The sequence below is a fragment of the Neodiprion lecontei genome, chromosome 3 (genome assembly GCF_021901455.1).
Source record: "Neodiprion lecontei isolate iyNeoLeco1 chromosome 3, iyNeoLeco1.1, whole genome shotgun sequence".
In the NCBI taxonomy this organism is placed as follows: Eukaryota; Metazoa; Arthropoda; class Insecta; order Hymenoptera; family Diprionidae; genus Neodiprion; species Neodiprion lecontei.
Window position 1 is genome coordinate 4,810,546 of NC_060262.1, and position 12,693 is coordinate 4,823,238.

Sequence of the window (12,693 nt, forward strand, 5' to 3'; positions counted from 1 at the left end):
TAAAACTTGTCAGGTTCGATGAATTCATTAGATAAGAGAAAATGTTGATGCAATTTGACTCGGCATATTTGTTTCGAACTTCTTGTACGCTTTTTGCTGCGCAAAGTTTAATTATCTCTCCAGTCAAATTCATCCGATTTGACTAATGATTTTCGCTTTGAATCGATCTTCCCACATTTCAATAAGAAAATTACTTACAGGAAAAATAATTTAGTGTAAAATTATTGCAGATTGCGGTCATCGAAGGTGCAGAAAAAGCCAGAAGGAAAGCCGAATCTCTGAATTGCATATCTTTGATGCTGAGGACTTTTTCGTCCACCGGTGGTGAGTTCATAATTAAATGTATACTTCGCAGTGAAAATAGTAGGTAAAAGAAAAAAACCCGAATGCAGTTTTGGGTAGACTTGATGCAGAAGTAAATTGAGGGGGTTGGATTGGCCAAGAATCGACACTTTTTATCAATTTGATTACAAAATAGTCGTTTATACTGACAATGAGTATTTATCAAACTATTATATTCTTGAACTACGAACGTTTCGTTGGCAATACAAAAATAGAACGTTCTGATGTTATAAACAAAAGTTCAGACCCTGATTGAAATCGAGTTAAAATTATTAAAAATCTAATGAATTCGTTCGATTTCGCTCATCTTACTCAGAATACTATTTTCCACAGTCATAAAACAGGATGTTTTTTTCTTTAATACAGTAAATTCAATGCCGCGTTGAAAAATTAAATCACTAGCAATGCCAACATGATGAAAGAAAAGTGTTTCAGAGAAAAAAAAACTGTCAAATCAACCCAAAAATATTACTGACCCTGCTGAGATGTATATTTTTTTTTTAACCGGTTATTCGAAACGAAACTAATATCAAAACTCTTGCTTATAATTTTACTATTTTCTATTTTTGTACAATTATTCAACAGATTTTCGTACAGCTTACGAGTGTAACAATCTGATGAAACATCTCGTTCAAATAAAATGTATCGATTTTCGGCCATCCGTACGGGTCGAAAATTTTCCCCGCATGTATCGGGATTGTCACTTTGCAACGCGTCATCTGGTGGGGAAAAAAAATTAAATCAATGCAACGAGGCTCAAAGCCGTGTTTTTCGCATGTGGTCAGTAAAACAGATATAAATCATTGATTGTGTTTCCTTAATAAACGTGACACGAGTAATTTGAAAGCCCAAGAATTGCGATTTGCTTCCATTAAAATGAGAAAAAAAAAAAAACTTAGGTTACGCGGTGATAAAATGGCGCCGAAAATCAAGCTCTGACGTCATTGGGGACATTTTCCAATAACCACACGTGAGATTTCTCGGTGATAGCGGAAAGACGCCGGGCGTCGAATAGATTGGATTAGCCCTTGCACGGACAAGCTTTCACTCTCATCTCTATCCTGCGGGGTACTGCTAAAGGTTCTTAGAATTTGAATTTCTTCCCCGCATCCGTGATTTGATCTCGCCTCTTCGCGCCTTAATTCTCCTCGGGGTTTCCGCCATTTCCCGAAAGGCGGCCACCGCACAATGTACATTGTAGGGGATAAAGTTATATCTCGTACCTGCGTGTAAGCCGCGTTCTTATCTTTTTCGAAATCTCTCCCGTATGGCGGTGAGAATTCAATTACGCTCACGTCTAAAGTCGATTGTCACCGTGTAAGAATTGAAACTTCGTAATTCGTCGACTTTTCCACATAATTTCCATGGTCCGAATGATATTTATTAATTTTTTTCTAGGTGATTGTTCGAACGATCCAGACGTTCGAATATATTAACGTTTATTTTCCACTTTCCCGTATTTCAAAGATTTTGAATAATTTAGAAATAGTCTTTCTTCTTCATTCTAACTTCTAGAATCGAAGAATTACGCTTTGGGTTAATTTCACATTACAAAAAGTAAAAGACTTCAAGGCGCAGAAGTTACGAAGAATCTTCTTTTTTTTCAAAACGGTTCTAGTCCTATAGAAAAAAAAAAAAAAAACACACACACACACACACACATTCAATGTTTCATGAGCTACATTTTTAGTTCTGACTAATTTCTCCAGCTAATTTAGAACGCCGGATTTGGGTATGTGGTTTTTTTTTTTTTTTTTTACAAGATGACAAGAAGAAGAAATTCTGTGAGAATCAATTTTCTGCGGTCGAAAAATGAAAGAAGACGTTCACTTTGACGTTGATTTGGTGTAAAATCGATGTAGATTATACACACACATATAACATAATTTATATATATATAAATATCAGACGCTAAGCTTTTCGATTATCGGGTGAACGCTGTTTTTAATCTCTGGAATTCGCTGCGGTATTCGAAAGGAGGGAGAGGATTGGATATTGGAAAAAGGGTTGAGTATAACAGACATGGTGAAAGGCGAGAGAAATGATAAAAAGGTATGCGCTGATTTGGGATTGGCGTGAGTTTCGAAAAGGGCGTAATCGGAATAGCCGGGGGGTGGGGAATTTTTTTCTTTCTATCTCTTATTTTTTTTTTTGTGGTTTTTTGTTTTTTTTTTTTTACAAATTTATAGCCGCCCTCGTCAAGCCTGCGTGTGAAACTGCGTTAATTGAATTTCAAAGTAACAAGTGTTTTCCCTTCCCTCTTTCGAATCTTCCGCCTTTCGATACGAGGGGTTAATTGAATTTCCAACTGAACGAACATCGCGCTTTGGAGAAAGGAGGCCGACGGATGGATTGAAGGGTGGATGGATGGACGGATGGATGGATATGAGTTGTAAGGATTTAAATTCTCAGCTTGGAAATTGTCAACTTATCGCGGGTGACGAGCGGGAATAATTGACATCCTTTTTTCCCGCGACATAAAGAACGCGATTTTCAGCCTTCCAAGGATGAGTGGTCGTCTGGACCGTGTGAATCAAAAGTTACAAGAGACTAAAAAAAAAAAAAAAAAAAAACAAAAACGTTAGAAAAATCTTCACCAATATGTTTTTCGCAACAATGGTAGCGAAAGGGAATAAAATAATATCATCTGTATTGCGTAATAGAAGTGAATGTTAACTAATTCGAATAACACGAGAGTACAAGATACAAACATTTTTAAATGATATTTTCTAGTAAGAACCTTAGAAATTATGAAAACTTTTCTTTATTTTTTCAACCCGATTCTGACTTTTTTAAGATTATTTTATTCGCGACAGAGATCTCCAGAGACTGCTTGAAATTTTTTTGTAATTATGATACGACAGATTCATAGTTCGTCAGTAATTACATTTGTACGTTGTAAGTTTCATCTCTCAAGTAAGAGATTTCGTGAATGTGTGAGAATATTATAAAAAATCCTCGAGCTTAATCATTTTCAACATTCCAATTATCAAAACCATTTCTCAAATTGTTGGTAAATATATCTTAGCTTGTGTTATTCAAATTTTCGCATGTAACAAAGGACATGTTAATTTAATCACGTTCACTATACAAAATCATTAGGATAAATCATAACATTGCGAAAGATTTTTCAACCGACATTTTCTGACCGAATGGAATTTATTAACTTCAACGTAACGATACGTAAGATAAAAGTTCATTGTTGTGCAATTTTAAAATAACTTTCAATAGGTTGACTTTTCGAAATATGTATGACTATGTTTTGGTTGTTACGGTTTACCAAAAATCAGAAAATCCTGAAGAGGTGCGAAGCAACGATTGTTTCCTAAGCTTGCTTCGTTACATCAACGTTACTTACTACTAAATTTAACCCAATAATTTTCTCTCTTCCCAACCTAATATTCAGACGATTCATCCTCTGAAACCTCCGCCGACTGCGTGCGAAGCTTCTTGCGCAGTGCACCAGACAAAACCGATAAAGCTGATTCGACGGTATCGATTATACAATATTCCGTACAATTACTGGCCAATTACGGCGGGACGAAACGACGAAATATTTTTCCCCCCATCTTCGTGCAGTCGCGGAGATAAGAGGACCGAATATTTAGCGCGAGCTTTTTTCCTCTGATTTTTTTGTCGGGCATTTTTCTTTTTCTTTTTTCTTTTTTTTTTTCACCTTTCTCCCTCCGCGACGCGTCATTATTATAATGCGGCTGAAATTCCTCCTTACCCGTGAAGCATCCCTTCGGGGAACGCGCCTTGGTGTTTAGGACCGGATTGATCGCGCTTATGCTGCAGGGGCTGAAACGGTTGTTATTTTTCTTATCTCCGCTGGTGGCGCGCGCGAACATTATGAAGTTTCCGTCCTCCCCTCCTGGTGTGCACTGTTCCGGATCGTGCTGCAACATATGTCACGACGGATTAAAATCTCACTTTTCCTCCTTGCCCGAGATTGAATCGGTACTGGGACAAGAGGCAACAGAAATAATAACCCAAAGGAAAATTTATCGTGGCAAAAATAACTCGCACAAAAATAATTCGCTACAAAATTATGATACTTGACATTCAATTTAATTGAATGCGATTCAATCTGATTTATCAATCTTTTTTCATGGGTTATTTTTGTCTTGGATTATTTTTGTTTGACTTATTTTTATTCGTGTTATTTATAACAGGTCATGTTTTTATGAGTTATTTCTTTCAGGTTATTTGTGTTCCGGTTATTTTCGTCACAGGTTGACTTTCGTCATAGGTTATTTTTGACTTGGATTATTTTTGTTCTAGGTTAGTTTTGTTTCGATTATTCATGACAGGTCATATTTGTATGGGTTATTTTTGTTTCGAGTTATTTTTATCAAGGTTATTTTTGTCTTGGATTATTTTTGTTTCAGGTTATTTTTGTCTTGGGTTATTTTTGTCTTAGGTTATTCTTGTTTTAGGTTATTTTTGTCATTGGTTGATTTTTTCATGGCTTATTTTTGTCTTGGATTATGTTTTTTCGGGTTATTGATTACAAGTTATTTTTGTATCGGTTATCTTTACACAGATTATTGAGGTCGATCACCATTTGAATCGAGGGCATTGGCGAATGGAAGTTTTCAGAGGCGGGGTGAAACGCCGTAAAACATTTTATCTTGAAGTGGATTTTTCGGATTAGAAAACGCGAGACGAGTCTCAAATATTACCCCATCGTGACGCGTGACGCGGTTGTTTTTTTTTATTGTTTTTTAAATTTTTTTCTTTTTTTTTTTCTCACTCACCGGCGATCCGAAGTTGTGACCAATTTCGTGGGCCAACGTGACGTGAGAAACCGCCGGTGGCACGTGTTTTCCGTAGTTTAACAACGTCACGATACCGGTATTCAGAGATTTCATGCTTCCCCGATAATGCTGCAACACAAAAATATCATGCGAAATTTCAGTGATCAGAAATGCTTCAGAATTCAATCATCAACTTCAAATATTAAATAATGATAGATGGACAATCCTTAGAGTTTCCTGACAACCTCGCTGCTTCTCAAATTTGCAATTCTTACTGGATATAATTCCGCTCGTTTTATAGCCACGACTTCTCCTCTATCTTAAAATCAAGCACGCTATGAGGGAAAAAAATCTTTGACCGCTGTGATTTTTTCGTTATACGAAATAATTAATTTAATTCTATACCTACGGAAGTAAATAATTTTTTTTAATCGATCGGAGTTTCGTCGATATTACTGAACGATGAAAGATCTTTGACATCGTTATCTATAATTATTTTATAAAATTGGTCAAATTCATTTCCATTTAATCAGATTATTTACTACACTTTGTAGCTATCCCTTGTCAAATTAATTCACTTCAAGTCAAATAGAATTCAATGAATTCTTATTGTTAGAATTAAAAAACGGGTTATACAGCCAAATTTGAGAGATTGTATTTTTCTATTTTTCTCAGTGTAGCTGTGAGGTCGTAAGTCGGATTAAACAAAAACGACTTTATCAATGTCGAGTCATCCGTGAATAATTTTAACTCTAACTTTCATTCAAATATCGACGTGAACTCCAGATTCTCAGATTAAAAATTTTCGTATTTTCTACTCTCGCCTTCTCTCTGTTTCCCGCGTTGCTGCTTTTTACACCCTGAAAACAAGTAACCGGGGCGTGAAACGAGGAAAATGTCGCCTTGCCTTGAATCGCGTGGGTTTTAAACCTGACGGGAGGATTTAGCCCGTTGAACCTTAGCGAGGAGAAGGTAAACGCCTCGTCGCTTATTATTGCACGATAAGCGATACGATACGGTGGATGGTGTGCACCTTTCATTCATGATATACATTTCACGTCAAATTAGCCAAACGAGGTTTGAATAAATGAGAACGCGGCTCGCGTCCCACGCAGAACGCGTCTAAAATTTTCGCTCAACGTAAAAAGACGTTAATAATTACGGGTGTCATTTATTTGACTCTTCGCTAACCTCCGATTTCTAACTTTGGAACTTTTATAACGCAGAGTGAATTTCTAACGACTGCACGGCATGTCGTCTGCTAAAACTTTATGCGCACGCGCTATAATCCGGGAACCGCTGTCGTCAGGGGGACCAACTGTCAATAACCTCAAATATTTTTACCGTCGTGAGTTGAACGCTAGTCAATTTATTGCCCACGCGCCGTAATCCGAGAACAGCTGTTTGCCAGGGTGACCAACCGTCACAAATGTAACCTCAAAAATTTTGACAGTTCAACCCACAACTGAGGTCACGCTTATGAGTTTACACATGTGACGGTTGGTAGCCATGGTAAACAGTTGCTCTTTTGGATCGCAGCGCGTGCGCGTTAGACTTTAGCAGACGACGGACCGTGCAGTCGTTAGGAATTCACCGTTCATGTGTTCACTTGTTCACCTACAAATACGCCGCTGTGTCAGTCGTCGGTTAGTCTCCAAAGCAGGTCCAAAACTCCCGTCTCACTTTCCGTCAGAGCAAATAAGAAGAAGTAGAATAAAGTCGAAAAGGACATAAATAAGAAGGCGGGCAGGAGTTTTATTTGCTATCGCGTAACTAAATCTCTCCGGTATTTTCTTGCAGTCTGCTTTTTCCCTTCTCTCTTTCCCTCTTTCACTTTTCTCTCTCTACATACGTATATATGTATATGTATACAGTAACACCGACGTGTGATCTGCGTGTATTTATTTACCTGTCCACCGGCTTTTCCACCACCACAAATGCACAGCTTGATATACTCGGCTATACGTCTCTATCGTCGTTTCGATATGGTATGTATAATATCTTTACACGTTCGACGATATTCAAACCTCTGCTCTGCGGACTTGCCGATCGGTGCACAAAAACATCAATTCGTGCTACGCTTTTCGTTCTGTATCCCGCTGCCACGATGCAAACGGTTTTTATTCTGTATGACGTGGCGATATTGAATCGAGATTTGAACTACCGAGAGAAATCTATAAAAGCGCGGGTGAATGTAAGGAGAGGAGGACAGTGGCTGAGAATAATGAATTCCAAACACAAACGGCACACTTATTTCGTGCACGATTTTTCATATCTTATCAGACATGAAAATCAAGGTCTTATGGGACGTACATTCTCAACAAAAAGTTAGTCTCGGTGAGAATATTGAATACTTCCCCATGAGATCAAATCTGATAAACATCAATCACAACCAAGTCGATGAGATGGTTCGTCTTGAATAATAATAATAATAATAATAATAATAATAATAATGTAAAAAAGTTGTTAATGAATTGTTTGAACAAAAATTCGTGTAACAAATCTCTAGTGAAATTTGTTTTATTTTATATAAAATGAATTCATTTATTTTTCTGAATAAATATGAATTTTTTTAGAATTTTTGGCGATTTTGAAAAAACTCGTTTTTGTAAATTTTTTAACGTTCTACTTGTGAAACTATTCGTTCCATGTCTTTAGAACTCGTTCAGTGTAATGTACAATCATTTTACGAAAACCAATCCAAGTTTAACAACTTGTCATCCGTTTTTCAATATTGAAAAAATTCTTGACAATTTTTCAAAATCGCCGAAAATTCAACAAAAATTCATAGGTATTCAGAAGAATCAGTGAATTCATTTTAAACGAAATAAAAAAAAATTTCACTAGAGATTTGTTGCACAGATTTTTGTTTAAAAAATTTATTAACAAACTTTTTGACATTATTCTTACTGAAAACGCATTATTTCATCAACTTGGTTGTGATTGATTTTTTTTTCAGATTCTTATCTCATCGCGAAGTGTTCAATATTCTCACCGAGACTCACTTTTGGTTGGGAATATACGTCCTGTGAGACCTTAATTTACGATATGCCATACAAAAAATCAGTTGAATCAGGGTTTGAACAGTGAAAGTAACGTCGATTGAATTAAATTTGACGAAAAGAATCTCTGCTTTATATAGTAAGAAGAAAGAATAAAAATTTCACGTTAATTCGAATGAAGAAACTTCAGCTGTCGATTCACCTTTGAAAACGTTTTAGGGTTTGTGTTTAGTTATCCAACAGTGAGACCGTATTGTTTGTATTAAATTCTGTAAGATTTACCTAAAACGCATCCCCAGTAGCGCAAAAATATTTTTTCTTCAATATTAAGCATAAGTTTATCAATAACAACTACAATTCTGATTTTATATCCAACGATTTTCGTGTTTACAGGAAATTTCGAGAGAATTGCTTTGGAAAAAAAAAAGAGTCATCAACCGTCGGAATTGGACCAACTAACGGTAAGTTGTTTTTGATTTGAAAAAAAGAACGCAACAACCTAAACCATCAATCGAATATCCGCGAATTATTCCACGTCATTCGGTCAATGAATATAAATTCCGCATCGCGCGTTTTGACTCGATTTATAAAAAAGTGCGAAAATCTATAAATATTCATAGCTACTAGAGTGGTAGCAAGATATGTCGAAGACGGACATTCTTAACGATCAAAATAAATCATTAAAAAGTTGGAATTATTTGCAGGTCGTCTTTTACGATCTGAAAGATGTTGGCAAGTTTTCCTCGTGTACAAATTTCTTTATGGTGGCTTATATAATTAAATACTCGATAAAGTTTTCTCTCCGTTGTCTCCCTCCTTTTTTCTCCTCGTCGACCGTTTCGTCTCCTCCTTTGGAGTCCGCCGCCACAATGTGAAACAAAGAAAGAAACCGAAAAAAAAAAACACACAACTACGCGTAAAACGATTAGCTTCTTCGTACTTACTCCGTTCTTCTCGCAGACTCCACCGGCGTTCTTCAAATCCCCTGTCCAAGCCAGACCCAGTGTACCCATCTCAAAGTCCCTGTAGGTGAACATGTAGGCTAAGCAAAACGCGTCGTAATCCTCCTCTGGAACAGAAGAAACGTCGAGAAACGACGCGTGAGAACTATACTAACGAGGAAGAGATTTCCCTTCCCATCGCCGTTTTCCTCTTTCGACGTCCTCCGTAAAAACCTCCGAAATAACGCGGCTCGGGACGAATCGGCACACCAATTTTTTCTAGCACATGGGACCAGCCATCGGTGGTCGAACAGATGAGCGAAGAGAAGCCGAAGAAATTGCAGAACTCCATCTACGCGTTATGCCCCGAATGAGTAAACCCGGATTCTTGTTTATGTTACGATCATCGAGAAGCAGGTTCTGTTTGGCCGATGTAAGTGGTTGCCGGTAGAAGCCGTAAACCGTTGACGAATAATAAAAGTCTGCACCCGTGAAATTCAGGGAGGGTGTTTTTGTCCGATGGAAATATGTACACGTATGCCTGTACGTACAGGTGTACGTATGCTTCCAGAGGGTATAAATTGAATCGGGCCAGGGACATTACGACGCGTTATAACCGAGGGGAAGATGTCGCCTTTTATATGTTCGACGAGATCGGATCGGATCGAATCGGATCAAATCGAATCGAGCCGATGAAGGTAGAGGGTGAAATCCGGAGGTGCAGGGTACTTGCTGCAAACAAGAAAACGCGCCACTTCTATCACCACGTCGTGTCTGACGATAAGAAAAACTATTCAGCTTCCCGGCTTTCCCCACTATAGATAAACGACGGTACCGCACGTGTGGTTTGGTTAAGGAGACTTCAAATATTTCATCACTCTTCGTGGTTTGCGCGTCATCGAACTTGTCTGCTTGTGTCTCTGAATTTTCATCTCGTCACGCAGCTGTGAATTTGTTCGTATACCTCGATTTCAATTCTGTTCAGCCGGGCAGATGCTTCGAGTTGGTAATTTTATCAGTGGAAGTCACACGTCGCTACATGATCGACTAAATTTGCGCGGGTTAACGTAATTGCTATTGGAAGATCAAACGAGATAACGACCGGTAAAGTTGGAGCAAAGTAATAATCAAATCCGTGCAGATATAACGAGTCGAGTGAACGGAACAAGTAAGGAAAAACAAGGATTTCGAGAATTACGATATTAAAGAAACACCCCCGCAGCATAGACAGTCAAATCTAATTCTAAATTTCATCTCGTAGAGCATTAAATTATCCCTCTTTACCCGTACCTCGTGTATAATGTAATTTTACCCGGGGAAACGGAAATGACGAGAGGAAGGAAGGAGGTTGGGGATGGGAGTTGGCGTCTCGGCTACGACGTTGGCGGTGGTGGTGGTGGTGGTGGTCGTACACCAGCGTCGAAACGCGGAACGAGGATGCAGACGCGCGGTCGCCGGCTGCGAGAGACGATCATTTGCTCGAACTGTGACTATCCGAGGGTGCAGAACTCGTGGAAGCCGGGTGGCGGGGATGTAAAGGACAAAGGGAATAAGGGAATAAGAGAGCCGGGAGTACGCTCTCGGGGAACGACGTGGGGCACCCGGTCTGCCGAGACTTCGTCATTTCCGCCCGTCAACCGAATAACCGCCGCTCCATATCTCGTGGCCTCCGGTAACCATGGAGTCGGCGAGTCGTTTATCCAATCCCCGCTGTATTCGTTAGTTCAGATTTTAAACGACTCTTACGCCGTGATCGAGAGATCGGCATCTATCAATTTTTCCAAGCCTCGTAAAATCGTGCCAGAATCCCGCTAGCACCATCTTGTTATGTTGAACCGATTTGGAAGTGAGTGTCATAGGAAATTGGAGTTGGTTCTATACAGTGTAGCTGACTCCAAAGTCACTTTGTGCATCATTCTTGGTTGATCCGGGTCACCTCAAGCTACTTCGTTCGTTGATTACTTTGATCATTGAATGAATAACTTATGTTGAACTGATTTGAAAGTATCATAGGAGCTTAGAGTTGGTTCTATACAGTGTAGCTGACTTCAAAGTCACTTTTTGAGTCATTTTTGGTTGAACTGGGTTACCTCTAGTTAGTTTCTTCGTTCAAGTTACCTCAAATCAGTGACAAATTGAGTCAGTAATTTCGCATTGATTCAAGTTTTCTCAAGAGACTCGAATTTACCTCAAGTGACTTTGAGTTAATTCACGTGAAGTTACAGTTACTTCAAGTGATCACGAGTTCATTGATTCGAGTTAACTTCAACTGACTTTAAGTGCGGTGGAGTAACTTCAAATTGATCGAGCTTTGTCTTAAGCAACCTCAGGTGACTGACTCCACGTGACTTTGTGCGACTTCAAGGCACTTGAACTGTCCTTACGCGAATGAAAATCGTTTCGCAGAATTCTCAACGAATGATCACGATGTTTAGTGACGTTGGAACGAGCGTCAATTTTTTAGCACACGGTGTTTTACTATTCCTTGTCATTCTTCTCGAAACTGGCATTATTATTATTATCACTCTTCTGAAAAGGAAAAACATACCAAATGGACTCACAGAAGTGTGATAAAAAAATGTGCGCGAAGAAAGATTTCGTTATTCTGTTTTTATTATTCTTCTTTCTCCTTTCTACCTTTCTTAACGTATCTGTAGTTCTTTTCGTTTTTCCCTTTTACTTTGAATTATTACCCCTGGGAAAGTAACATAATCCCAAGTTCAAAGGTATAGTATTACGTAAAGCGAGGGACTTTGCCGCGCGTTTGAAGTCCTTATGATTTTCCCTACGGAGGATCGCCGAAAGGAATTGAAGGTCGACGAAGAGTCAAGGGGGAGGGAAAATTTCCCGAAGAAATCATGTGTTGCTGGGATAAATGATCTGTCCTGTAGCCAGTATAAGTTTTTCTCGTTTAATGTACCCCACAGGCACGTGTAATAAATTCTGTAACATTTTCCTCTCTACTAAACATACTGATGGGTAATTAACTAACGAGACGTTTCCGATCTAGCGCTTTAAAGACTCCTCTTCAATTTTCCAATAATTAGTTGTCAATTTTTTCCCTTTGAAGCCAAAAACTGCCGTCGAATTCACAGATTCCAGAAGTGAATTGGCGATCGATGATGGTTCGAACGACTCTCTCTTCCAGCGAGTAAAGAAAGAATTGATCCGTAATTCGAATATATCATCAAGAATCCTAAAAAAACATCCAGACACCGTGAATTCAAACACGTATGCCGTATGCTTGAGTGATTCATTGTTAGCTGAAAATTCGTAAATTTGGCAGACGCGCAGCTGCTTTTGTCGCAAAGAAAGCTCTTCTTTTTCCCTTGTATTGCTCTGGCAAATTTTTGGCTGCGTTTAGAGCTGAGGGTTGGTTCTGATTCTCCGGGTCGGCCGTCAATAAATGAGAAATGCCTGCAGACTCGGCCGGTTTCATCCTCCGCGACCGTTTCAAACCCCTCGTGGTATTCCCGGCACGTTTGCAATACAAACCCCAGACAGGGACTTCCTTCGCTGTCCCTGTCCGTTGGCCTGGCTAACCTCCCTGGAAAACTCACTCTCCCAATCTTTCTCTTTCTCTATCTCTTGCTCTCTCTCTCTTTTTACTCGGTAATATATTTTTATATATCCCTCGCCCAGGCCTCA

At 38.8% G+C, this 12,693-nt stretch overlaps 2 protein-coding genes across 4 annotated transcripts in view; one reads left to right on the forward strand and one right to left on the reverse strand.

Moving 5' to 3' along the window:
- The window catches only part of LOC107225787 (disintegrin and metalloproteinase domain-containing protein 10), a 91,477-nt gene that overhangs the window by 11,935 nt on the left and 66,849 nt on the right, over positions 1 to 12,693 (reverse strand). For 2 of the 3 annotated variants that reach the window (XM_046734430.1, XM_046734432.1), the window contains exons 8-10: positions 9,049 to 9,173; positions 5,103 to 5,231; positions 4,073 to 4,241 (exon numbers count right to left, since the gene is read on the reverse strand). In XM_046734430.1, the coding sequence (XP_046590386.1) occupies positions 4,073 to 4,241; positions 5,103 to 5,231; positions 9,049 to 9,173 (423 nt within the window). The remainder of the gene's footprint in view (positions 1 to 4,072; positions 4,242 to 5,102; positions 5,232 to 9,048; positions 9,174 to 12,693) is intronic. The other variant, XM_046734431.1, reaches the window with a different exon arrangement.
- LOC107218764 (protein TRC8 homolog) overlaps positions 8,498 to 12,693 on the forward strand; it is an 82,764-nt gene continuing 78,568 nt past the window's right edge. Inside the window, exon 1 of the mRNA XM_046734440.1 lies at positions 8,498 to 8,565. The gene's annotated coding sequence lies outside the window, so the exon portion shown is untranslated. The remainder of the gene's footprint in view (positions 8,566 to 12,693) is intronic.